Source organism: Pelobates fuscus, chromosome 3 (genome assembly GCF_036172605.1).
Source record: "Pelobates fuscus isolate aPelFus1 chromosome 3, aPelFus1.pri, whole genome shotgun sequence".
Lineage (NCBI taxonomy): Eukaryota > Metazoa > Chordata > Amphibia > Anura > Pelobatidae > Pelobates > Pelobates fuscus.
This window is the reverse complement of record NC_086319.1, coordinates 317182122-317210090: the sequence shown is the minus strand read 5'-3', so window position 1 is coordinate 317210090 and position 27969 is coordinate 317182122. Positions and strand designations below refer to the sequence as shown.

General features: G+C 41.8%; 1 protein-coding gene across 3 annotated transcripts in view; it reads left to right on the top strand.

Annotated features, from left to right (window-relative positions):
- Positions 1 to 3734: 3734 nt before the first annotated feature.
- The window catches only part of KIF7 (kinesin family member 7), a 43464-nt gene continuing 19229 nt past the window's right edge, over positions 3735 to 27969 (top strand). For all 3 annotated transcript variants that reach the window (XM_063448900.1, XM_063448899.1, XM_063448898.1), the window contains exons 1-7: positions 3735 to 3814; positions 6496 to 6837; positions 10453 to 10653; positions 11591 to 12005; positions 13335 to 13878; positions 21770 to 21916; positions 26052 to 26255. In XM_063448900.1, coding sequence (XP_063304970.1) covers positions 6513 to 6837; positions 10453 to 10653; positions 11591 to 12005; positions 13335 to 13878; positions 21770 to 21916; positions 26052 to 26255 — 1836 coding nt within the window. In that variant the 5' untranslated portion in view covers positions 3735 to 3814; positions 6496 to 6512. The remainder of the gene's footprint in view (positions 3815 to 6495; positions 6838 to 10452; positions 10654 to 11590; positions 12006 to 13334; positions 13879 to 21769; positions 21917 to 26051; positions 26256 to 27969) is intronic.

Sequence of the window (27969 nt, the reverse complement as noted above, 5' to 3'; positions counted from 1 at the left end):
CCGTTCTCCCAGAACATTGAATTTACGATCTGCTAAAGACTTACGTCTATCTTCTGTCCGTACTCCCACCTCTGATGCTCGCCTTCAAGACCTCTCGAGGGCTGCACCGTTCCTGTGGAACTTGCTTCCCTACTCCGTTAGATGCTCACCCAGTCTCCACTCCTTCAAAAAATCATTAAAACCCCACTTCCTCATAAAAGCGTATCAATTGAACTGTAAATAGCTCCAGACTGATTCCTCTTTTGCATATTGTCATTAGTCTAATACTATCCTCACCTTTTTGTGTCACTTTACCCCACTCCCTCTACCATGTAAGCTCATTGAGCAGGGCCCTCAACCCCTCTGTTCCTATGTGTCCAACTTGTCTGGTTACAACTACAGGTCTGTTCGTCCACCCATTGTAAAGCGCTGCGGAATTTGATGGTGCTATATAAATAATAACAATAATAATAATAATACATGTTATATCACTGACTGGAGCCCTACACAGGTGATATCACTTATTGGATCTATATACTGGTTATATAATTTATTGGAGCTCTGCACACATTATATCACTTACTGGAGCTCTGCACAGGTTATATCGCTTATTAGAGCTCTACACAGGTTATACAGGGCTGCCATCAGAAATTTTGGGGCCCCTGACAAAGCACAAGGTCTGGGCCCCCCACCCCCTCCCTCCCGGGCCCGCCCATGCCCTACCTAGTCCGCTGACAATGATGCGGGACTGAATGTGGTGTGTATAGTGGAAGTGAATTAGAATGTGTGTAATGGATGTAGTGTTTGTGTGCATTAGATACTGTTTGTGCAGTGAATGCAGAGTGTGTGTTTGTGTAGCGGATGCAGTGTGTATAGTGAACGCAGTGTGTTTGAGTAGTGGATGTAGTGTGTGTACAGTGATGTAGTGTGTGTTTGTGTAGTGGATGTAGTGTTTGTATTAGATGAAATGTGTTTAGTGGATGCAGTGTCTGTAGTGGATGTAGTGTGTGTATTAGACGCAGTGTCTGTGTATAGTGAATGCAGAATGTTTCAATTTGTGGTGGATGTAGTGTGTGTACTGTGAATACAGGATGTTTGTGTAGTGGATGCTGTGTGTACAGTTAATGCAGAGTGTGTGTCAGTATAGTAAATCCAGAGTGTGTGCATAGTTTAGTGAATGCAGAGTGTGTGTTAGTGTGTAATGAATGCAGAGTGTGTGTTAGTGTGTAATGAATGCAGAGTGTGTGTTGGTGTGTAATGAATGCAGAGTGTGTGTTGGTGTGTAATGAATGCAGAGTGTGTGTTGGTGTGTAATGAATGCAGAGTGTGTGTTGGTGTGTAATGAATGCAGAGTGTGTGTTGGTGTGTAATGAATGCAGAGTGTGTGTTGGTGTGTAATGAATGCAGAGTGTGTGTTGGTGTGTAATGAATGCAGAGTGTGTGTTGGTGTGTAATGAATGCAGAGTGTGTGTTGGTGTGTAATGAATGCAGAGTGTGTGTTGGTGTGTAATGAATGCAGAGTGTGTGTTGGTGTGTAATGAATGCAGAGTGTGTGTTGGTGTGTAATGAATGCAGAGTGTGTGTTGGTGTGTAATGAATGCAGAGTGTGTGTTGGTGTGTAATGAATGCAGAGTGTGTGTTAGTGTGTAATGAATGCAGAGTGTGTGTTAGTGTGTAATGAATGCAGAGTGTGTGTTAGTGTGTAATGAATGCAGAGTGTGTGTTAGTGTGTAGTGAATGCAGAGTGTGCCAGTGTAATGAATGTAGTGTATGTGTTAGTGCAGTGAATGCAGAGTGTGTGTAAATGTGTAGTGAATGCAGAGTGTGTGTAAATGTGTGTGTAAATGTGTAGTGAATGCAGAGTGTGTGTAAATGTGTGTGTTAATGTGTAGTGAATGCAGAGTGTGTGTTAATGTGTAGTGAATGCAGAGTGTGTGTTAATGGGTAGTGAATGCAGAGTGTGTGTTAATGGGTAGTGAATGCAGAGTGTGTGTTAGTGGGTAGTGAATGCAGAGTGTGTGTTAGTGGGTAGTGAATGCAGAGTGTGTGTTAGTGGGTAGTGAATGCAGAGTGTGTGTTAGTGGGTAGTGAATGCAGAGAGTGTGTTAGTGGGTAGTGAATGCAGAGAGTGTGTTGTGTCAGTGTATGCAGAGAGTGTGTTGTGTCAGTGTATGCAGAGAGTGTGTTGTGTCAGTGTATGCAGAGAGTGTGTTGTGTCAGTGTATGTAGTGTGTGTGTTGTGTCAGTGCATGTAGTGTGTGTGTTGTGTCAGTGCATGTAGTGTGTGTGTGTAAATGTGCAATCTGGGGCGTGGGGGAGGGGGGGCATTTTAACATAATTAAAAAAAAATGTTTCTCCCCCTCCCTGCGTACCTTTGTCCAGGGAGGGGGGAGATTTCATCCCTGGTGGTCCGGTGGGGGGCCCCCCGGCTTCCCTGTTACCGCAGAGGGGGCCCAGGCAGCACACCGCTTCTCCTCTTCTCTCCTCCAATAACTCTCGCGAGACCCGCGGAGCGTTGCTATGGCAACCGGGTCTCGCGAGAGTTATTAGCAGAGACGAGAATAGAAGAGGCTGTGTGCTGCCTGGGCCCCCTCTGTGGTAACAGGGAGCCGGGGGCCCGCGGCTGCACACATAGATCGCGATATTCGCTATCTATGTGTGCAGAGAGGAAAAGTGGGGCCCAGGACTGCCAGAGCAGTCCGGGCCCCCCAGGGCCGCCGGGCCCGTGACAACCGTCATGGTTGTCACCCCCTGATGGCGGCCCTGAGGTTATATCACCTACTAGAGCTATATACATGTAATTTAATGTATTAGAGCTCTACATATATATTCATTTATTAGAGCTCTACACATATTTTTACTTTTTAGAATTCTGCACACATTTAATTTATTTGAGCTCTACACACATTTAATCTAGAGCTCTATGCAGGTTATATTACGTATTAGAGCTCTACACATGTAATTTGTTTTATTCACGCTATTTTGGCCTTAAATTTTAAATTCGCTTTATTGAATAATCTTGGCAGGCTGCAATTTTCAGGGTTATTTACTAAAGTGATAATTCAGAATTATTTTTAAATTTAGGACCAGAGTAGCCAAGCTGAAAGCATAGTTAACTTTTTTTCCCCAGATTGGCTATTTTGACTATTTTGTCTGTTTACAATTCACCACAATGGTTTACTCACCAACAGGGTTATGTACTAAAATGAGAGTTGTCTGGAATTCCATATTTAAGATCAAAGTACTCAACTGGAATAATTCTCCACGTCACCTATTCGTCTACTTTGGCCTTAATTTTGTAATTCACCTTCAATTCCTGACAATTCTCACTTTAGTACTAAGTTATTAATTAAACTGTGAATTGAATAGTGGAGTTGCAAAAATTCTCTAAAACAGCAACGCTTCTAGTTTGGTCTGAAATTCGAATTTCTCTTTGAATTCTCACTTTAGTGAATAACCTTGTAAAATGAAAATATTTTCCAATATGTGTTTTTCAATTCCCCCACTATTTTCTGAGTAGTGAATACATACTCCTGGCTGGTTCTCTTGGTCAGAACTCTTGCCAGAGGTATATTTTATGTAGAAGTAATTTTAAAAAAGTAAGGTAAAGCGTTATAGTTGCAATAATAAACTTTGTAATATTTGTAAGTTTACACACAAAAAAAAAATAGTCTCTGTATACTAGTTGTAGGAACCTAATACGCCGGGCAGTGAAAGTTCAGGTCTGTGTTTCCGCCCGGACCCTCCTGTGATTGCACACAGACTGCTGGGAGCGCTGCAGAGTTTGTTGTGCCCGAAAAGAAAGAGATGAGATGCTCCCATGGACCCGAGTGATGTGAGCTATTGTTAATGGAGGGGATATACTCCTATTCAGGGGTGCTCATTAGGTTTTGTATGCTGGGAAGAAGGGGATATGCAGTGGGTTTTGCAGTTATTTTTCTGATAGGTTTTAGTGGCTGAAGTTTTCAACTTTGCAAAGTTTATGAGAGCATGTTCCAGCAAATAAATGTAAATAATATATGCAAATAAATGCAAGGGGCATGCTTTATATTGGTCACTAATTCAGAATCCAGCATGGTCACCCTAATCCTAGTTTAGTGCAGGGACAGGCAGCTTTAGCACTCCTGGTTTGTTTGTGAACTCTATAGGACAACTAGTTTTTAAACATTTGGGGTGCCAGAGTTAGCCATCACTGCTGCTGTGACAAACAGATCAGAACTATTTTGCCCACATTTGTTTTTGCATCAGAGCTGAAAATAACACTATAAACAACGATAACATTATAATCACTAATGTAAATGGATAAACACATACAAGAATAGAACTACATATTATATAAATAACAAATACTGGGGAGTGGAAACTGTGTTCCTTCCAGATTACAGATTAAGTGAAAAAGAGTAAAATAAAATTTTAAATAATTTAACATGTTGCCTGCATACCTATGTCTCTAACATGTGAGTTTTCTGAAAGCGGTGCAAAAATGTAAAAGGGGAGTTGACGTCAGGGAGAAGATGCCTGCTGGTTCCACTGTTTTTCTATGGTGATTGCCTCACATTCTAGTACTTTTCAGAATATAAACATACAAAATTAAACCCTGAGCTCAAACTCACACTACTCCTGGGCGGCAGCATTGACTATAGTTCACATCAGCCCCAATACATACAATAAAAAAAAGTTACTTGCACACTATCCTAAACACCTAAAACTGGAGGTTATTTTATTTGTAGTATCACTCTATTGGCCATTAATGTGTAAGCTCACCTGCTAAATCTCTTAGGTGAGTCCTACTCTAACAATTCACCTTGCTTCTTTATCCTAAAAGGCAAAACCTCTGAGACAGAGAGTTTTTTTTTTTTTTTTACCACTACCCACTCATTAACACTTAAAAGGGAACACATGGGGTGGGCGGCAGCACCGTAACATGGCTGTGTAACACACAAGCGAATATAAAATTAGGTCTTGAGCTCAAACTCCCACATTTTAGAACATGCTTTAAAAAAATGTATTAAAAAAAAATAAAAAAAATCACAAACTAATTGATCATTTGGGCACTTCATTAGCTCACTTCTAACAAAAAACAAATATTCCTAATTTTAAATGCACTAAATCAAGCATCTCAAACTTTTGCCCCCAAGTGTGGCCTGAGATTCCTGCACTAAACCAATACTGCCTCTCAAGTTAACTCCCTTCTGCCTCATTGTGGCTGTAGGCACTGTATTAATTTGAAAATACTCCTACACTAGTAAATGGCTGTTTAGGAAATACACATTTATGCACCCACTGTATTCTGCATTACCACAACTTACTTTGCCTTCTCACTAGAAAACCAAAACCTCAACCCCTTTTCTTTAACTCGGTCAAAATCTGTACATTTTGTGAGTAGATTCATGGTGTTTAAACCAAATTATCACCCTTCCATCTGCATGACATAACAGAAATTGATCATTGTCATGCATAGTATTTTGTCTAGTTTTGGTGTACCTGTGCCCATTGCAGTCTGTTCCCTATCCTTGGCTGACAGGTGAAAATGTATGTGGGTTTCTGCTGCTTTGGCTAATCCACAGCAAGGTTTGACATGTGGCATAACGACATAGTGTTCATCAGAGCGCTGTTCTAATGCATGTTTATTTCAGTATCAATCACTTTGCCAACCTGTCTTGTCATTCTCCTCTGATCTCTAATTTACTAGTCATTTCTCTTCACAGAACTGCTACTCACATTTCTTCACTATTCTCCGTAATCTCTATGGCTTAGTGTTGGTCAAAATTCCAAACGATAAGCAGTTTCGGAGATGCTGAAACCACATCACCTGGCAAATAAAATTACTAAATACCATACCATTTTGAAGTAGGAAATGAAAAGCCTAATTTCATATCCCAAAAGAAATATTTAAAACATACTTGAGCTAAATACAATATCTTAGCATGTATCATAGTATACATATATAAAATATGCTTATTATACTCTGTGCCCTAAATAGTTTCTTTTGTCCTTTCGTAGGTAAGGTCATAGAGATCACTTTATAATGGATCATATTTATTACTTTATTTTTTTCATTTCATTCTCACACTGGGTACATTAAGCTCAATGGGCAAAGTCTGACGTTTATAATAATCAGATCGTTATTGCGGAGATAATTTTGTCAATATATTTAGATCACTTTTGAAGACTTTGCACATATGAACTAGACTGATGTGGGAGGTTTGGTGCATTAGACATATGGTTTCTATCGATTACTCAACTTTCAAAAGGTTTGTCATCCTAATTGTAATATTAAATTATTTGAAAAAGTGTTGGCATCTGTAATGAAACCCCTCATAGTTTGTCTTTGCCCATAGCTTAAGAGTTGGAGTTTCCTTTAACCCCTTAAGGACACATGACATGTGTGACATGTCATGATTCCCTTTTATTCCAGAAGTTTGGTCCTTAAGGGGTTAAAGACTAGTCATATAAATAATTTATTGTTGTACATGCAATGTTTACATGACCAAAACATTTTTACCTACTTCACAGTACCAACCCTTGGCCTGATGGGTCCAAAGGTACAGCAACCGAGGTCTGAGGAGACCACCGTGCGTGTGGCTATTAGGGTTCGGCCCTTGTTGCCAAAGGAAGTACTTCATGGACAGCAGACCTGTGTATGGACAGATGAAGATCAGAAGAAACTGACTTTGGGCACAAACAAACATTTCCTGTTTCAGGATGTGCTGGATGGCACTTGTGACCAGGAGGCAGTGTACAGCTTGTGTGTGCAACCTCTGCTTGAAGCTTTCTTTCAAGGCTTCAATGCAACTGTGGTTGCCTATGGTCAGACTGGCTCAGGAAAGACCTACACCATTGGGGAAGCAAGTATATGTAAGTGTTTGTGAAGTGTTTATATGACTGTAGCAGGTGTCTTTTGTAGCATGTCGTTTTTAAAATTTGATTTTGTGAATATTAGCTTTGACAAACACCACACCTAAAATGTGAAGATTATGTGTATTAGTTTTCATTCTTTTTTTTTTAAATTCTTTATTTTATTTGTGCATATGGTTGACAGGTAGAATTGCGTCGCCACAATAGCTGGCGCAAACAGTTTTAAACATATGAGTACATTAGTGTGGCATCAAGAACTGTGCACATTTTTTATAAAACAAAATTAAGAAACAGAGTTTATCCGAAATGGATTAGGTATGCTTATCTGATTGTATAATCAAGATTCAAACTTTCCCATTGGTAGAGTATATCAGACAAGAGTGATGTCTTCTAAACCACAAGCCAGGTTCGTGCATCTAAACATTAGGACATGTATATATTCTAACCTTAACAAGCTTTAACATATTTAGGTACAGGAGTAAGTGCTCTGCTTAGCCATAAGTGTGACTGTGAGGTGGAAGGGGTGAGCACATGTGATGTAGGGATTCTGCATGGTATAGCTTTGCCCCATTTCTATAGTAAGTAAGCTAACAGACATTCACAGACTATGCTGACCTGCCAGGACTATCATACAGGTGATATGAATAGGTTGCTGCAAAACAGGCTAGTTATGTAAAATCGAGCTAGGGCTACTACTGTGGTTGCCCCTAAGTAAGACTGCTGCATAACAGGCAGGAATTACAGGGATTAATAACAAAGGAATGCCCTGTATCCAGACTACAGAAAAGTATAACATCTATTGGACATGCTAAACTAGCAGAGCCAGCGTGCCTAGCAGGGTGGTGCATAGCTGAACATAGATAAACGAGAAGTAAATTATATTAATATGTCCCATGGATTCGGTTGTGAGAAGAGTGACAGTATAAGAGGCAAGTAACGCTGCCAGAGGTCAGCCGATGCCTGTGGTGTCTATCTGCTCGTGTTGGGTGTAAGAGTCCAGCAACTCCATAGCGGGGAAGGTGCAGTGTAGAGCTTCTCTCCAGCCTGGTGTCGGCAAGTATGCCCGTTTAGCAGTGGTGCTGATCTGGCTCCGGTTGTCCTTCCAGCATGGAGGAGGTTGTATTGTGGTGATGCCGCCGCCTGCGGGTTCCTCGCTGGTGGCGTGATCGATGTTGCAGGGTCTTGCTCCTTTTTGCCCGTGGTCTAGGGGTTCTGGTTGTCGGAGGTGCACGTGTGCGTTTGGGGTTAAGGCCCTGGGTAGGCCCACTCTCCGGTACCTCTTTTGCCGCTGGGAGCTGAGATGCCCTTATTGCATGTCTCTCCTCCAGAGAGGCCCAGAAGTGGGCAAATATTTGTTCCAGTTTCCTCAGGGTCTGTTGGATGCTGACAGAGTGCTTTCTCTCGGGCAGAATGGGTTCAGTGCCACGAGGTGGGGTTGCAGCCGCCATCTTGAAAGCGGGATCTGCACGCCTGGCAGGATCGGGTGCAGTGTCCTCATTTCTGGGTGTGGTTTGTAGCTGGCCTGTGGGGACCGGGATAACCCCCACCGGTCCAGAGGGGGGGGGGAACGGGTCAGCAGAGGCATGTCAGTGCGGTGCTGTATGCCGTGCGGGAGAGCGGCAGCCTCGCCCGCCCGGCAAATTCTCCAGGCCTCGCCGGGACCTCCGTTATAAGTAGGTTGTGGCTGAGAGTCTCGAGTGTCAGGGTGCCCCGGCAGGCTCCTGGCTGAGTTTCGTTGCATATTTCGCCGTTTTGGCTTGCTGGGACGCAGTGTTGTCGCTTATTTCTCCAGTTTAGCGTGGAGCTCTCTTGAAACGCGTCCAGCCGCCATAAAGCTCAGGCCCCGCCCCCCAGTTTTCATTCTTTTTAAATTAAAAAATCGTTGTCATAGACAGTGCCAGGTCTGTTGATGGAATTGAAGTCATCCAATGAAATTGCATTGAGTGTTGTTAATGATTTTGGGGCACAAATTCTTGCTCCTGAACCTGCTGAAAAATATGAGTGCCCTTCCACACACATGCGCATTGTTTCTGGTTTTAAACTTTTTTTTTTTATTTTGAGGGACACTAGTCACCAGAACAACTACAGTAGAATCATTGTGTTTTCAGATAAAAGGCAGTGTTTACATTACAGCCCAGGGATACCTCCACTGGCCACTCCTCAGAGGGCTACTAGAAGTGCTTCTTAGAGCAGTGCTACACAGAGTGCAGCACTGCTATTCAGTGTCTCCACCCTCTGCATTGAGACACTTCACTTTCCTCATAGAGATGCATTGATTCAATGCATCTCTCTGAGGAGATGCTGATTGGCCAGGGCGGTGTTTTTCTTGTGCTGGTTCTGCCCCTGATCTACCTCCTTGGTAATATCAGCTCATCCAATGCTTTCTTAAGGGAAAGCACTGTGATTGGCTTTGATCAACACTTGTGATGATGTCAACCAAGCAGGCAGATCAGGGGCAGAGCCAGCAGCAGACTGGAATAAAGGTAATATTGTACTGTATTTAAGGAGGAAAAGGGGAGGGGAGCGTGCAGGGGGGCTAGATTGTGGTTTTAACACTATAGGATCAAGAATACATGTTGTTTTTGTTCCTGATCCTATAGTGTTCCTTTAACTTAAAGGGACACTCCAGGCACCCAGACCACTTCTGCTCATTGGAGTGGTCTGGGTGCCAACTCCCACTACCCTTAACCCCGCAAGTGTAATTATTGCAGTTTTTCATAAACTGCAATATTTACATTGCAGGGTTAACTCCACCTCTAGTGGCTGTCTATTAGACAGCCACTAGAGGTCACTTCCTGGGTTCTAGCACAGGTTTCCTGTGCTAGAGCGTCGCTGGACGTCCTCACGCTGTGTGAGGACCTCCAGCGTCGCTCAAAACCCCATAGGAAAGCATTGAAATGATTTTTCAATGCTTTCCTATGGGGAGACGTAATGCGCATGCGCGGCATTTCCGCGCATGCGCATTAGGTCTCCTCGGCCGGTGAGCGAGATTAGTCTCGCCCACCGGCCGACGTAATCATTAGGAGGAGCGTCGCGCAGGCGGAGACAGCGGCGAGGGACATCGCCGCTGTTCCAGGTAAGTGACTGAAGGGGTTTTCACCCCTTCAGTAACCGGGGATTGGTGGGTGGGAGGGAGAGGGACCCTCCAGTGCCAGAAAAACGGATCGTTTTTCTGGCACTGGAGTTTCCCTTTAATTGTGTGGTAACATATGCAGTAGAGGTCATTTGTATCAAATGTCTTTCATGTCTTAGCAAAACGGAGTAAACGTTTTTAAATACCTCCTTAATATATTTCACTCCAAGAAAAACTAGATATTCTTGCAGCATTTATAGTGATGGGGAGTGTATTAGAGGAAAATATAAATAAATGCATCTTTACAGCACTTCTCCGGATGCTCTGGGCATTATTAAAAAAATGCCAGGGTGCATGTAGGTTCAGTCATTCCTTTATGGTGCCATAAATGTGAATGCAGCCTCACAGGGCCATTCGCCAAGCATTGTGGGGTCAATGATTACATCAGCGAGGAGTGTTTCTTAACTAGCTAAATATTTAGTAAATTAAAGTGTTAAAAAAACTATTTTTATAGTCTAATTTCTTTTCCACTGTTCTTTTAGCTTCCATCTCTGAAGATGAGCAAGGAATTATTCCTCGTGCTATGGCTGAAATTTTCAAGCTTGTTGATGAAAATGATCTTATTGACTACACTATACGTGTTTCATACCTGGAAGTGTACAAGGAGGAATTCAAAGATCTTCTTGAAATGCAAACATCCAGTAAGGACATTCTCATACGGGAGGATGATAAGGGAAATATTGGTAAGAATTCTGATATCTGACTTTTTTCGTGTGATGATTTATTTATTTGTAAAATATATATTGAGGTTTTTCTCCTTTTTAGGTGTATATTGGAATGCGTATACACATACATTGTTATATATATATAATAGAAATCACAGAAGCAGTTTTTTTTTCAGGGACTTTAGATCGGTGGCAGATTTAATATTCTCTGGAAGGTTATACCATGTATGTGGAGTATGAAAGCTGCTCTGCTGGCTTATTTTTTTTGATTTGTGTTGAATCGAGAAAATATGGAGTGAAGGCAGCATAAATGAATATATTGCTCAAGTAGCATGGTTCCAGATAAGTGGTCATGTTATGAACCCATTTGCCAGTGTAGTTGTTTCAGATTATCACAATATAGGGTACTGTATTTACATTGGATAACAAAATGAAATGTTGAGTTTGGTGAGATATCTTTGTGGTGCAGATACGCTTATATCTAATGCACAGTCTATTTTTCTGATGATGTTATCCAAACAGGCTTTCTTCAGTACAAAGAGCCAAGTTTGGAATAAAGTTTGGAAGAATGTTTCTCAGTGTAGATGAGTAGAAGACACTGTTTGCAGTGGACACGAATGTCTACCCAATTGCTTATGGACACATTTTTCTAGGTCTTTTGATAGTACCGGGGATAGAGATATTAGTCTGTTTTTGGACATGAACTTGGTATCACTATTTCTATTTAAAGGAACAACTCATCCAGAGTTTAGGTAGCTATCAAGAGAAGAGGGATTCTTTAACTAAGAAAAATTTGATGGGTTTTGCTGAGCTTCGGTAACATGTCTGGAAGCTGGTCAGGGCTAGCATTTGATTTAATTCTAAGATTTTGGGTATGATGTCATATATTGTTATTATGAGACCTGGATTAAATGTGTCTGTCTGTCTGATGTACTGTTCTGTATTTCTATTGCAGTGCTGTATGGTGTAAAGGAAACTGAAGTGGAGGGACTGGATGAGGTGCTCAGTCTTCTGGAAATGGGAAATACAGCTAAACACACTGGAGCCACTCAAGTTAATGCCCGTTCAAGCCGTTCACATACAATCTTCACTGTCACTATGGAACAGAGGAGGGTTGTTGGGCGTTTTACGAGAATGGCTACTGGGGATGATAATTATTTAGAAATTGGCCAAGTTCTGTCCTCCAAATTCCACTTTGTAGATCTGGCAGGTTCTGAACGAGTATTGAAAACAGGCAACACTGGAGAGAGACTAAAAGAAAGCATTCAAATTAACTCAGGCCTGCTGGCCCTTGGTAATGTAATCAGTGCCTTAGGAGACCCAAAACGGAAGAGTACCCACATCCCTTACAGAGACTCAAAGATCACAAGGTATCAAGCTATTGAACATGTGCTATAATGTTGTAGCATCTATTTTCTTTTGTAAATGTTTTGTATTTCTAGTTAATTAAATTACTCTTTAAAGAAGGGCTCAAAATATCCAGTAGCCATTGGCAAGGGAAAAGGTATCCCTGGCGAGTCTAAATCTTATCCCTAGGGAGTGTGCCATGGATCCTCAATGCAGGCAGTGGCAAGGCCTGGCTAATGACGTAGGACTTGCAATGTTAATCCCTTCTTTAAAGTATACAGAAATTTTGAGTTGGCAATGTAAGGTGTGGCATAACATTTAATCTATACATTGTCATGATGAACTGTGGTGTGTTTAACTGTGGCTGTGACTAATTTACTGCTGGACAGGAGTTTATTGGGTAAGAAAAGAAAACCATGAAATTACAGGCTCCTGATTAGTGTAACCTCTTCCTGGTCTTGAAGGGATATGACAGCTGCAAAACTTACGAGAATTATGGTTTAAGCAACTTAAAAAGATGGGTTTGTTTTTTGTTTTTTAAATTAAAAGAAAAGTAAAATAAATTTTACTCCAACACTTTGTAAATAAACTTTTTTTAAATTTACAATGCCCTATTTGGCATTAGTAATTACAGCCCCATCCCCCTTCCTATAAACCTGTAAAATAAGACTTAACTTACCTGGGACCCAGTGCCGGGCAAAGCTCCCCCCGCTACTACTTCCCATATCCATGGTCCAGTCAAATACTAGATAGTGCCTGCAATGGAAGATTGCTTATCCTTTCTTCTACCAAGCCGTCCCTCTATTGTCGGAACAGTTTCGTTTTTTTTTTTTTTAAATCCCCACTTATTTCCTCCCTTGCCAGCTCAGTGCATGCGCTCTTAGCTGGCGAAAGGGTTCAATCACATGCTTCTCTGTGGAGACTGTGAGTTGACCTTGCTTGACTGTTCTGATATCACAAAGAGGCGCTGGGAGCGTCACCTGGTTCTTGATTCCAGGTAAGTATTAACTTTATTTTAAACATATTTTTAGTTAAGGGAGTGGGGGGACCTAATGTATAATGCCCCATATGACCACTGAAAGACAGAGAATGGGAAAAAAAGAGTTGGAGTAACCCATTAATCATCTCATTACTCTGTTGAAAGTGAGAAGCCCTGAAATGAAGCTATATGTTAATGGGTTGTGGCTTCTTTTGCTAAAGTCATGCATCTGCATGCAACATATATATACAGCAATATTTAGATCTGTGTTTACATTTCACTATAATTTCAATTTAATTTACCAGTTACATTCCAGCTGTAGTAGGTATGCCTTCCTAGTATTTGTCTTTTTAACTCTTTCAGTGTTTTGTAGGATATTGAAGGATTCTCTTGGTGGAAATGCAAAGACGGTTATGATTGCTTGCATAAGCCCATCAGCAGCTGACTTTGATGAAACTTTAAACACTCTGAACTATGCAAGTCGTGCTCAGAATATTAAAAACAAAGCTACTGTCAACTGTAATAAAGAAGCAGAGTGTGTGGAAAACCTGCAGCTACAAATTAAATCTCTCCAGCGTGCCCTAGAACAAAGGCACCGATCAGAAACCCGAATACTAAACAGATCTGATGCTCCAAAGTCTCTGTCCCGACGTCCTATGGAGGACCATGTGACCCGTTTACTAGCAGAATGTGCACATTATAGAACATGCACGGACACTGGTTATATCCTTTTTATGGAACTCCTGTCAGAAGGATGCCTATCTCCCTCCCAAGTCCTGAGGGCTAAGGATTGGATGTGTTCAGTAGAAGAGGAAAGGAGTGAAGTGACCTCAGCCTCAGGTCTGGACAGTGGGATTGAAAGTTCCACTGTTGAGGAAGCCACAAAGGACCCAGCCAGGAGACAAACAAAGAGCAAGGTAATGGCTGAATGTTTATGTGGCCAACAGGCATATTTATACAGTCATTACATATAATATAGGCAGTTGGAGCTCTTTGCAGCTCGTTTTATTGAGTGTATTATGAGGAATATATTAAAGAATATTAGGAGGCAATTCTTCAAGTTTTTTTTTTTTTTTTTTTTTAGTTCTTTATTTTTGTTGTGCAGTTTATTACATATTATTGACATACGCCACAACAGCGTGTTTGTGGATGCACATACGTTTGACAGTGGCATGAGACATTGCACATTTTTTTTTTTTTAAATTCTTTATTTTTGGCAGTGCAGCAGTACTTACAACATTTGTCAGTGACAGAAATAAAGTACATCATGATTATACATTAGTCAGCGTTGTTACATACAAAGGGTTAAAGCATACTGTACTGTTGTTTTATAAGTAAAGTAACATATATAACATTCATGAACAGAGCAATTACACATCTCAGTTTGCATGACTGAACATCCCAGAATGACAGCGCTATGCCTCCCCCATCTGGGCAGGAGGGGGGACGTCACCTCTGTTCGAGGTGCCGGTCAAGCTTGAGAGGTTGTTGGTTTGATGTCTACGCTTCTAATATAAGTACCATTGTCAAAATATAGGTTGGCTGTGGGCAACCATGTCGGATTATCCATTTTAGCCCTAGGGATGTGTGTCGTAGGCCGATTAGGGTGAGTCTAGCGTGGGTCTGAAGAACAAGGGCTCTTGTGGCTCATTGAGTACACTAGTGGTATGCTAGGGCCAGGACCTCTATGGCCTGCTGTGGTGAGTGGCCGCCTATTAGTGTAACTTATCAGGATGTTTAAGTGTAGGGGTTGCATAATTGTAGCTCCCCTGGGTGTAAGTATAGTAATGCTTGGGGGGTTCCGTCTCCCTCTTCTATTGCTATTGTGTCGGTTATCTTTATGGTAAACTGCTAAGGGTAGGATGCTACGAAGCTTTATGTAGCTTTATGGAAATATCCAGCGTGTAATGGGGGAGACAAGGCTGTTTGTAAGTGACAGCGTTAACCAATACTTATAGATCAATGTACCCTCACCAAGATAGCTACACTAATTTGTACTATCCGGACAGCTGCTTGGAGACCTTCCTAATCTGCTGTACTCACTTTCTTAGCCATGTAGATATTTAAACCGCGTGTAGCAGAGTACGACAGTGGGATTTCACGTGAGCTCCTAATGTAATCAAGGGAGATAAACTCCTGCAAAAGGTAGCCTTGTTTTTGTTTTGCAGCAGGCTGAATGAAACAATGCATGTGCAGTAAATCATCAATTAAAGGCATAAGATAGCAACATGTACCCTGACATAGGATGGTAATCTGTACCCTAAGTGAAACAGCAGGTATAGTATAGCGTGTGTTAGAGATCAGAAGTAATTTATCGAACAATACACGTGCAGAGTATCGGCAATGAAAGATATAAGATGGTAGTATGTCCCCTAAGTGAAACGACAGGTATGGTATCACGTGTAATAGAGATCAGAATTAAATTATCGAACAATGCATGTGCAGGATATCGGTAAGGAGAGACATCAGAATTAAATTATAGAACAATGTATGTGCAGGATATCGGCAGTTAAAGACATAGGATGGTAATATGTACCCTAAGTGAAACAACAGGTATGGTATCACATGTATTAGTGATCTGATTTAAATTATCGAACAATGCATGTGCAGGATATTGGCAATGAAAGACATCAGAATTAAATTATAGAGCAATGTATGTGCAGGATGCCGGCAGTTAAAGACATAGGATGGTAATATGTACCCGAAGCGAAACATCAGGTATGGTATCACGTGTGATATAGATCAGAATTAGGTTATAGGAGTTGTCAAATTAATCACATGCTAGTTGGCAAGCCATGTAACCTGGTCTGACACTTTGATAAAACGGTATATAACATTTCAGACATTGAAAATTAGAATGCAAAATCAAGGAACGTTTATGCAATTTAAAGGTCAGTCTCATTAGAGGATACCTGATGAACTGAGCTGCGGAATTGGCTAATAATGAACTATTACACTGGCTGAGAGGCCACGCTCCAGATCAGTGGGAAGCAGTCCTTGGTTAGTCAGTGTGGTTCAAGCAGTCGTTCAGTGGTGTGATGGTACCGCCTGATGGACAGCCGGTGTGGTCACCGCGGTCTGCCGGTAAGTTAAGGCGAGTTTTGGTCTCTGCTCTGGTGTGGTCCGCTCTGGCCGGGTGTCAGGTTGGTCTCCTCCGCCGTCATTCCTTTCGGTTGCAGCATTGTGACTGGTAGTCCCAGCGTGTTAAAAACCTTGGTTGGGTCTTCCCCTGCTGACAAGGCCAGTACAGATTCGCCGTGGGGTATTACCAGTGTTCCGGACGCTCCCCATCTGTACCGGATTCCGTGGTCTCTGAGGGCTCTTGTGATCGGTTGAAATCTGCGGCGTTCCGCTAACACCGAGAATGGTAAGTCATCAAAAAGTTTTATATGACTGTTGTCCACAGCCACCGTGTCCTGGTTTCTGGAGGGGGCAGGAGGGCCGTCTTGACCGAGATGTCTCGTGTGATCACGATGGTATCTCTTGGGGCGTCTGCCGGGGCTGTAGGGGCTTTCCGGATTCGAAACGCCGATATCAGGGGCTGTGCTCCGTTCACCGCCTGCACCCCCAATGCTCCGGCTACTTTGGTTGCAAAGTTCATCAAGGCCTCCTGGTTCACAGACTCTGGAATGCCTCGAAGCCTGATATTTCTCTTGCGGTGCCTGGCCTCCAGAGACGTGACCGTGTTAGTAAGTATTTGAATCTGCAGGGACATGGCCTGTATTTGGGTTTGGGACTCTGCTATTAAGCCGTCTCGTTCCATCCCTCTGGATTCCACCTCATCTACGCGGCGGGTCAGGGTAGTGATTTCAGTCTGAACCCCTGCGAGGTCCGCTTTCCACACCGCCCGTAGGTCTAATAAAAGTTGCTTGATGTCCCCCTTAGTGGACGGGGAGGCATCCGTATCGGAGTCTGCCCTCTGATGCACTTCATTCAATGCTTTCGGAGCCCCAATATCTTCTTCCTCCATGGAGTCTTCTGAGGTGCTGGAGCCTCGTGCTGTGGCGGGGGGCATCTTGATCTGGGCCTGTGGCCGCGGCCCGTCAAAGGACCGTCGAATATCGGTCTGACCAAAGCCTTCTGTGTGGGACAGCTTACGGTGTTTGCGCCCCATCCTTATGTTGGAGGTAGAGGCGGCTATTTGTCGTCGATTTCACTCTTTTTCGTGGCTTTTTTGTCGTTTTTGCGGTCTGTGTAGCAGGAGCTCTGCACAGGCACGTCTAGTCGGTTGCTCAGCTGGCCACGCCCCCGACATTGCACATTTTTATATAGTTATAACAGGCTTTGGCTAAACAGAGAAATCGTTATATTATAGTAAGGTGATCACCGCTTTATGGTGCTAGGTTGGCATTATGGTTTGCAATATAACAATAGCCGGGCAATCAGCACATTTTTGTTTTTTATGTTACATGGAGATATCAGGCTTCTAGGCATCATTTTTATGGCATAACAGGCTAGGCTAGACAATTCTTCAAGTTTTGAACCAAAACAAAACTTAGAATTTGAGCTATGTGTTTACTCAACCATAATTTACCTCTTTCATATTAAAGGGACACTATAGCTACAAAAATAACTTTCAATAAATGAAAAAGCAGTTTTGTATATATCTCATGCTCATGCAATCTCACTGCTCTTAGTTTTTTTTTTCCTCAGTGCTTTCATAAACTACATAAAGAAAAATAGGAACAATTTTTTTTATTTTTTTTTTATGCATAGTAGTCAAGTTGACAAAATTTTACAATAAGTGGGGCTTAAAGCAAGGCTCTGTTTTAGTTACCAATCAGATGTACCCACAATCCGTCATAAAATTAATCCCACATAAGGGCAAACAGCAGACATGATGGACAGAGGAGAACAAAATGGCTGCATCCAAATACTGATGGAAGAAAAGATAATCTAGATAAAGGAAAGTGGCAAGGAGCGGAATATAATCATCGTGGCGGAGCTCCAATACTCGACCAGAGTATTTCCACCAAAGCCTTTCTTCTTTTCCCGCAGAGTATTCAGTGATAAATCGCAGTCCATCCAAACATCAGTTGAGACTTGACGAAGGGTTTAAAGGAATACTTTATACACAGAATCCCTGTAGGGGATCATTAACTCAAACAATGCAGATCTCACCTCTGTGTCTGGGAGATAACAATCGCTATATCTATGGCCCAGTATCGCTAATCTAAATAACTTCCAGAAAACGGGGGGCCTTAACAGAATATCCCCCAAAACATACTTTTTACCCTACATACAAAGTATCCCTGGATTGCTCGTCCCTAGTGCCCTAACTGGTACAAAAGTGCCTTCATACCATGTACAATGTAGAATTACTTCCCGGTTAAAGTTATAACCAACCGCTGAACCGATCAGAAAAATAGTTCCATGTGGCCGGGCCCGAGTTGCCAGGTTTCGTCTGAGGATATACCCGACACAGATAGGAGACCAAGTAATCAGATTTCAGGGCGCTTGGTCTGGTAGTGTCTGTTAAGAGACGAGGGGGGGTGGGGAGAAAAGAAAAGAAAAAACATGACAGATCCACTTTAATAACAATTGTGCGCAGGCTATTATCCTGTTAATATTGACAATACATCTATGATTTGTGGATGCAAATTGAAATTTGAGTCCTTTTTTAATAAAGCAAACTATAGAGCAGTTACATCTTCAGTACCCACCAAAATTTACATGTCCAGATATATTTATTTTTACATTACATTGTCAGTGCCTACAGAGTCTTTACACAAACACACCAATTTTACACACTTCTGACTTTATACACACACACACACACGAAGGGGAAAACACACTTGGTACAGGTGACCTAATGGGTTCACAAAGTAAAGCTCATTTATTTGCAGAGCACTAGTTAGCAACACCGCACCCCTTCCATGGTGAAAATGAGGGGATTGGCACAATGAAGGGGTACTATCTCTGAAATCTCGAATGGTGTTCACAGATGCTTTTTATATAAATGGTATTTCACTTGCCATGTGCACCGTGTGTGCAGTGATGAGAGTAATTATTTTTAATCACTAATGATACTTCAGTTGCATGCATTTTGTTGTGGTGCTCCAGGTCAGGGAGTATTACAGGAATAACCTCTAACGTTTAGTTAAAAAACATGTATGATTAGAATAGCTGTTGAGAAAAAGTGCAAAATACATTCAGAGGTCTAATCCCCTTTCTGTCTTGTCAAGTGGTGCTTAAAGCGGCAATGTACACCCCTCCCCCTCCCACCCGCCTCCTTCTTGCAAAACTGGTATTTCGTAGAGAGAGAGAGAGAATAACAATCTCTGAAATCACAACCCAGTTGTGAGATATAGTAAGACAAAATAGGGACTACTTTTTCTCTGTATATTTCCTACACCTGAGAGGCGGCGGTAGCTAGGCCCAGTGTTTAGAAGTGTCAGTCCTTTTTATTATTGCTACTCCAAGCCTAGGCACATCTACCTGTCCAGGGTCAGTTGACATTAGGTGGACATCTTATATATCAGACGTATTGTCTGTATTTCTTCTTACTTACCCGTTCCCTTTATATATACCTTCGAGCTACCTTAAATATGTGCGTTTGTGGAGAGCATTAGGTTTTTTTGTTTTTTTTTATATTTTATAATATAATATTGTTGAAATAGCTGAGAGATCCTGGTAGGGTCCAAAACAATCTCCTTCCTCATTTCATTGAGACAGTCACCAAAACAACGTTAGCTTAATGAAGCAATTTCTGTGTATAGATCATGTACCTGAAGTTTTACTGCCATTTAGGAGTTAGATTACTTTTGTTTCTGTTAATGCAGCCCTGGCCACACCTCCTCTGACTGTGACGGACACAGCCTGCATGAAAACAAAATGCTTTCATTTTCAATCAGACTTTAACTTACTTTAAAAGTTTTTTTTTTACTGCTCTGTAAATTGAACTTTAATTACATACAGGGGTCCCTGCAAGACCAAGCAAGCTGTTAACAGAGCAGGAAATAAGAAGTTATAAATCAAGCAGAATTGGCAATAAAGGACTGTAAACATAAGAAGACTCTTTACAAGAAGTGCTTAGAAAGGCACATGCAGGAAGGTGTGACTAGGGCTGCATAAGCAAAGTGATCTAACTGCTATATAGCAGAGGATTGAGCAGTGAGGCTGCAGGGGCATGATTTATACGCAATAACTGCTTCATTAAGTTACAGTTGTTTTGGTGACTAGTGTCCCTTTAAATATTACTTTTGCGCGCATGTGTCTTTAACTTTTGACTAAATTGACTAGAAGCTTTCCTCATTTGTTACTCACTGTGTAATATTTATTATGTTGTAATACCAAGAAAGCATTGTAAAGGATTAAAGTTTTATGTATCTAAGGTACAAGAGACGGTCTCTGTAGCTGTCTCCACTGTTATATCTTATAAAGACAATCAGGCCTTAGTGAGCATAAGGTCAGTTCACTGTTACGATGAGCTTGGAGGTGTGTATTTTGAAGAGACTCCTGTTTTCAAAATATACGTAAGTGGTGCATCCTCCTGTGTTTAAGGAACGACTCATAGGGTCATTGTGAATACAAAACCATTTGTTGGGGAGAATCAACCTAATTTGTCTGATGAAGTATTCAGAGGATCAATTTAAAAGGGCTCTTCTTTTTGGAGTCAAGAGAGCTGAAAAGTCCTTAAACAGAAATGGTTTATAATTCTGATATTTCAAGCAACGAGCATTGGAAATATGCTGCCATGATTTTCGTTTTATTTGCAAACAAGAATGCACATGATGATGACTGCTTGTGGTTTAGGATTAGGAGCAGTTGGCCCCATACATAACCTGTGCAGTTCTATTGGCAAATACTCCTGTAGAAATCCAAAGGCATGCTGCAAATAGTCCAACATTAGGTTTTGTTGGGCAGGTCTTTTGGTGGTTTCTGGCAAGCCTACCAAACCGTAATAATTTGTTTTTCATTACTAATGTCTTCCAACCTCTCCAAGAGAGACAATATAAGGTTCTACTTGTTTATTTTATGTTGGATGCATGCAGGAAAGTTCACCTCCTACGGTCAGGGATTCTCTCCTACATATGTCATAGATTGCACCTGACCAACCTATTATATCCTGGACTTTACTACTTACGCTTTGGTTTTCTCACATTTTATTAGAATTGAAAAACAAGGCAACAGTTTTTTCCATTACCCTAAGGAATGCAAGGATTTTGTTTGGAACATGGTCTTGTACACTTCTTCTATGTATGTAACATATGCACTGTGTAATCTCCTTGTGTGACAATGCTTCGTGACAGGTTTGGTCACCGTCCTTATGATGTCTGATGGTGCTGTGGTGTAAATGCTTTTGGCAGTGTTTTTGTGAAAAATTGTGCATGAAACCTGCAGTATTGGGAAAATAATGAAATCAAAGCACACTTTGTCTGTAAAGCTCTGTACCCATTTCAGCTGGATACCCAGTGTTCATAGGCTGAACACGTATGGTGGTCATATTCCTGAGAGATTTTATTTTTGTTATAATTACAATTTTTGTATACTCACGTGTATTGCATGTCACATAACTAGAAAAATGTATTATATTGTAAAGGAATAATTTGAGTCCAACTCTGCAAATGATTAGCTTGTGAAATGTCAAACATCTGTGATATATTATGTGATCCAATAGATATGCCTTTGTAAAGGAACCAAGTGGAAATACTGACTAAGGGCTATATTTAAATGGCACGTCTCTTAGAGTGAAACATATGGAAGAATGCATCTTTAACCAAATCAAATCAATGGTTGTAGTATTGTTCAGCTTTTGATAGTAACATGTGTTTTGTTTTCTTTTTTCTTTGTCCCCCTATATTTAAGGGAGTACTTAGATTTGAAAATGACTGTGATACAGATAAGACAGACAAATGTATTGAGGACCTACGGAGTCAAATCCAGCGCCTAGAAGATGAGAACAGGGACTTTCTTGCAGCTTTAGAAGATGCCATGGAACAATACAAATTACAGGTGCTAGTTATTCCCACTTTTATTCTGAATAACACTGTACTGCATTGGTAAGCTCATTGTAATGTGTCCAGAGTTTGACTACTGCTTTTACATTTGAAGAGGGAGTGGTGTCCAATTTGTTTTGTGCACATATCTTGGCTAACAGAAGGCAATCACTGTCAACCTTAACACTATCTTGAAATATTGTAAATAGAACTATAACCTTTACAGCGTGCTGTAGTGGTTATGGTGCCATGGAGCCCCACCCCTCAATGTAAGTAGACACAACTGTTTTCTATCAGTTTGACTTCTCACCTCGGTTTCCGTTGAACTCCTGTCCCTTCCAGTCTGAGAACCGGAATTTAAAATGGGTTTTTAACACTATTGTGTCAGGGATCCCCTTTTCTATTCCTGACACCATAGTGTTTCTTTAAAGTGTTTATTTATTTATTTTTTGAAGAGAATACAATTTCAAGTATACATTGTGCTAGCAAAATGGACAATATTTGATGATTTTGGGGCTTTGTTGCTGGTTTAGCTGTAAAGACTCTGCACTTGCAACAGTGGTTGTGGAATCCTGACATGTCACTTGGAGGAGAGGTAGCTGCTTGGGCAGCTATTATAATTTCTGCAACAAATTCTGCAGAGCTGTACAATGGGTGGTCTAACAAACACATAATGGTAACTGTCAGGGTGGCGGTCCGGTGCCCGGGACCCAGACACTATCCGGGCGGCGGTGCAAGACCGGGACCCAGTATGCCTGATGTTCAGAGTAGGAGTCACAGTGTGGAGGTGGATTAGCAGGGTCTGGTGCAGGGTAAACGCACACCCCCTGGTGTTGAGCACCAGTGTTTGTGCAGCCACATACCAAGACCCTGAATCAGCTTCAGCGGATACCAGGAACTAGGAGCTTGGAAATTAAGCAGACCTCCCAGGAGCTGAATAGGGAGGCTCTGCAGCAAGATTGTATCCAGTACTAGAAACAAGGCAAGACTAGAGATAGGCACCAAACATGAAAACAAGACAGAACTAATAGAACTGTGTGATTGATGGGCTATTTTGGGTATCTGCTAGTATACCTATAATAGAGTGCAAATATTGCTACAAACAGCAACCAGACGGAATACTCCAAAGGCAATTTATTCACTTACAAAGATTGTACAAAATAAAATAAAATTATAAAAACAATATAAGTAAAAGATGCTGGTCCTACGCGTTTCTTCCTTATACAAACAGGACTTCCTCAGGGACCTCTTTCAATAATCATCAAATAACAGGTACATGAAATAAAACAGCTGTACATGGACTGGGTATACAAACTAAAACAAGACAAGATAACACAGGCAAAACAAGAGGAGAAATAACCAAGTACTACATATGGAAATCATGGGGATTTAGTCACACTATATGATCATACATTGAATAAGCCTGCCAACAACGCCAATGTACCCCATATCTGGCAGGTCCTACACTGCCTAATGTATGCTAAAACATCCTAAGTAGACATATATAGCACTTACCTGCAAGAAAGGGCAGAAGCTTTGAGCAGCTGCCTGCAGGACTCTGAAACAGAAAGGAATGATGGAAAACAAACGGGTGTGGCAACATAAAACAAACATTTAAAGGAAACCTGGAGACTGGGAAATCCAGGGACGAACTATAGGAATGAACCCAGAAATCCCAGTATAAAGAAAACCAGACATAGACTAGAAAACCAAAAAACCAAGGAAAACTAAACAAGAATAGCAAAAAGAGTACTGGATACCAGAAGCCATTGCCAGACATCTCCACAGAACAGAGCAGGATGTGACAGTAACCAGACAAGTTGGACGCATAGGACTAGAGGGGTTAAAGGCCCTACTCAATGAACTTACATGCTAGAGGGAGTGGGGTATAGTGACACAAGGTAAGGGTAGGAGTAGAAAATTAGTCTGGTAGAATAGTATTCACTGAAGACTTAGTGTTTTGATGACAGTTGCAGGAGAGAAATTAGGGTGCAGGGGTGAAAGGGGGGTGGAACTATTAGTTTAATTGATATGCTGTCCTGAAGAAGTGAGTTTTGAATGATTTTTTTAAGGAGTTGAGACTGAGTGAATGTCTATTCTGTCACTTTGAGGTTGCCATTCTGCCTGTTGAAGCAGTAGTATTTAGGCAAATTATATCTTGTATTGTACATGTTTACATATGCTATAAAGGGACACTCTACTGTTCAATTACCAAATCAATAAAAATCAATGTTGGCCCATGGTGTAAAAAAAGAGCTCACCATCCGGCTGCGCCGAAACCAGCTATTCCTCTACATCACCCACATGCTGGGGCACACCCAGAAAGGTCTCCTTCACAAAGGAGTTGGGACCCCAAGTCCCGTAATCAGAATGGAATTCTTCTGCTTGCCACTCATTGAGAAACGATAGTGATGGTGGGACCTCCTGCTCCTTGTCTGAGGAAGCGTCATACGTTTGAAGGTTTACAGGCCGTGTACGTTTTCCCTTATCTAGGTGAGCCTTACCCTTAGAAGGTTTTGATTTTTGACCCTTGGCCTTTCCAGTGGCGTTAAGCAGGGGGGCCTTGCTCCTTGGAAGAGGAGTCAGACTCCTCCGAGACGTCTCTCTGTTGGGAGCGTTTAGCTTGCACTTTGGTTGCGTCTTGAGTTGCTGGGACGCCTTGGCTGAGACCTTCTCCACAGAAGCGGCAACTGCCGCGTTGATTACTGCATGGAGGTCTGAGGGCATCTGAGTCTTCCATTATTAACACCCAGTATACTTGGGGAGCACCCAATAGATTTGTGAGTAAATAGGCAATTTGGTAGTAGGGACTGCTAGGGGTTATGGTGGTCAAGTATGCGACTCATAGTAATGTATGTAGAGGCAATGCTGGGGGTCACCCAGGTAAAAGGAGGCTGCAAGCACAGCTCCACTGGGCAGCAGTATTATATGGGGTGTTAACCCGTGCCGGGTTACTAGGAATGAACCTAACCAAATGAACCACCCCTAGGTTAATACTAACCTTGACAGGTCCCTGTAGCAGGCAAAGTGAACAGAATTGCGCGAGGCGTGATCCAAAGTGGCAGCAGAAAAAGCCTGCTAAGTGTGTTAGAGGGAAGTCTGTTGAACGGTCGCTTGAAATAAAGCGAACAGAGACAGAACAGAAAAAATGAACACAGAAAACTTGCGAACGAGTACGTTCGCGAAACGAACAACCCAAAGGGAAAACTGACGAACGCTGAAGATATGTGTTCGGGAGTAGAACGGTTGATTGAAGGACGAAAAACAGGCGTACACGAACGCACAAACATGTGCGAACACCTTATAGAGAATACAAACCTCTGAACGCGCATAGATGTATGCGTGCGGTAGATTGAAAAGGAGAGAATAGGTGAACGTGAGCACACGTTAAAAGCGTGCGAACGCAGAAGCCTGACAGATGGGAAATCTCCACAGCGCCCCACGCTCTCCCAGCGGAGAGCGTGTGGCAGAGGGAGAGTGCTTGTGGAGTGGCGAGTGTAGCCACAAGGAGAACATTTTATGAGAGGGGATCACCCTCTAATAATGAAATAAGCATCATGTATTGACATAAACTGTAAGATAAACAAAAAACTGACCTAAGCAGTAAAAATATCTGCAGTAGGCTGAGTTTATGAGAGGTTCTCACCCTCTTATAATGAAATCAGTACCATGTACTGACATAAACTGTAAGATAAACAAAAAATTGATAGGGAATAAAAGAGGATAAAGTAGGTACACAAACATCCCAAGTCTATAGCCTACAAAACAAAAAAACAGTAACTAGTATCCCCACTATCAGATAAAACCCTACATAAATACATATACAGTAAGAAAAGAAAGAAATAAATCAAGTAAATATGTAAAATTAAGTAAATAAAACAAGACAAGCCAACAAAGTGTAGACACAATATTCTGACCTGACTTGTGATGGAGCAGCAAAGAAAGAGGAAGTGACTCAGTTGAAGGCGTATCTTATACTCTCTGCCTGTCTCTGATTGGTTCCTTTTTTTCCCCTCTATATGTCTTTGCTAATATGGAGTAGTAAAGGAAGATTATGCAAAATATGAAGCCTCCTGTCATGTGATAAAATTATGGATATAGACTTGCAATATATGTAAGGCTTATATAAAGATATCTTACTCTCTTTCTAGAGTGACAAGCTGCAAGAACAGCAAGATGAAATCACTAAGTTACAGGCCTGCCTGAAGCGGTTAGGGCCTGGCCTTCCTGTGTCTGCTCTTTTAGAAGATGTTCATTTGCAGCTTGGAGGAAGACCAAATACTGCACCTCTTATTAAAAAATCTTCACTTATTACTTCTCAGAACCAATCTAAACTCTCATCTATGACTAAAAAGGTATTTATAGAATATGCTTATTTTTATTACAAGGGTTATTTACTAAATCAAGAATTGAAAGTAAATTTTAAATTTAGAGCCAGAGTAGCAGAAATGAAAGATAGCTGAAGCTATTTTGAACTTAAATATGAAATTCACTTTGAATTCTCACTTTGGTAAATATCCTTTTGTTTTAGTTAGACTCACACAGCCTTGGTACCTAGAAAATGTGCCTGGGGTGCCTGCATCTGTGAGTTGTAAGCTCTCAGCTTTGAGCTAAACCCAGCAATGCAGAGCTTAGATATAAAAAAAAAATATATATATATATATACACTGAACAAAATTATAAACGCAACACTTTTGTTTTTGCCCCCATTTTTCATGAGCTGAACTGAAAGATCAAAGACTTTTTCTATGTACACAAAAGGCCTATTCACAAAACTGTCTAAATCTGTGTTGGTGAGCACTTCTACTTTGCCGAGATAATCCATCCATCACACAGCACAATACCACAGATGTTTTGAGGTAGCGTGCAAATGGCATGCTGACTGCAGGAATGTCCACCAGAGCTGTTGCCCGTGAATTGAATGTTAATTTCTCTACCATAAGCCGTCTCTAAAGGCGTTTCAGATAAATTGGCAGTACATCCAACCGGCCTCACAACCGCAGACCACGTGTAACCACACCAGCCCAGGACCTCCACATCCAGCATCTTCACCTCCAAGATCATCTGAGACCAGCCACCTGGACGGCTGCTGCAACAATCTGTTTCCATAACCAAAGAATATCTGCACAAACTGTCATAAACCCTCTCAGTGAAGCTCATCTGCATGCTCGTCGTCCTCATCGGGGTCTCGACCTGACTGTAGTTTGTCGTCGTAACGGACTTGAGTAGGCAAATGCTCACATTCGATGCCACCTGGCACTTTGGAGAGGTGTTCTCTTCAGGGTAGCAGATAGCAGACAGCGTGTATGGCGTTGTGTGGGTGAATGGTTTGCTGATGTCAATGTTGTGGATCGAGTGGCCCATGGTGGTGGTGGGGTTATGGTATGTGCAGGCTTATGTTATGTACAACGAACACAGGTGCATTTTATATATGGCATTTTGAATGCACAGAGATACCATGACGAGATCCTGAGGCCCATTGTTGTGCCATTCATCCACGACCATCACCTCATGTTGCAGCATGATAAAACACGGCCCCATGTTGCAAGGATCTGTACACAATTCCTGGAAGCTGAAAACATCCCAGTTCTTGCATGGCCAGCATACTGACCGGACATGTCACCAATTGAGCATGTTTGGGATGCTCTGGATCGGCGTATACGACAGCGTGTTCCAGGTCATGCCAATATCCAGCAACTTCGCACAACCATTGAAGAGGAGTGGACCAACATTCCACAGGCCACAATCAACAACCTAATCAACTCTATGTGAAGGAGATGTGCTGCACTATGTAAGGCAAATGGTGGTTTTCGGACCCTCCACACTCCCCTTCCTGATCCATCCAATAGAGTAAAACTGCACATTTTAGAGTGGCCTTTCTTAAGGCACACCTGTGCAATAATCATGCTGTCTAATCAGCATCTTGATATGCCACACCTGTGAGGTGGATGGATTATCTCAGCAAAGGAGAAGTGCTCACTAACACAGATTTAGACAGATTTGTGAACAATACTTGAGAGAAATAGACCTTTTATGTACATAGAAAAAGTCTTAGATCTTTGAGTTCAG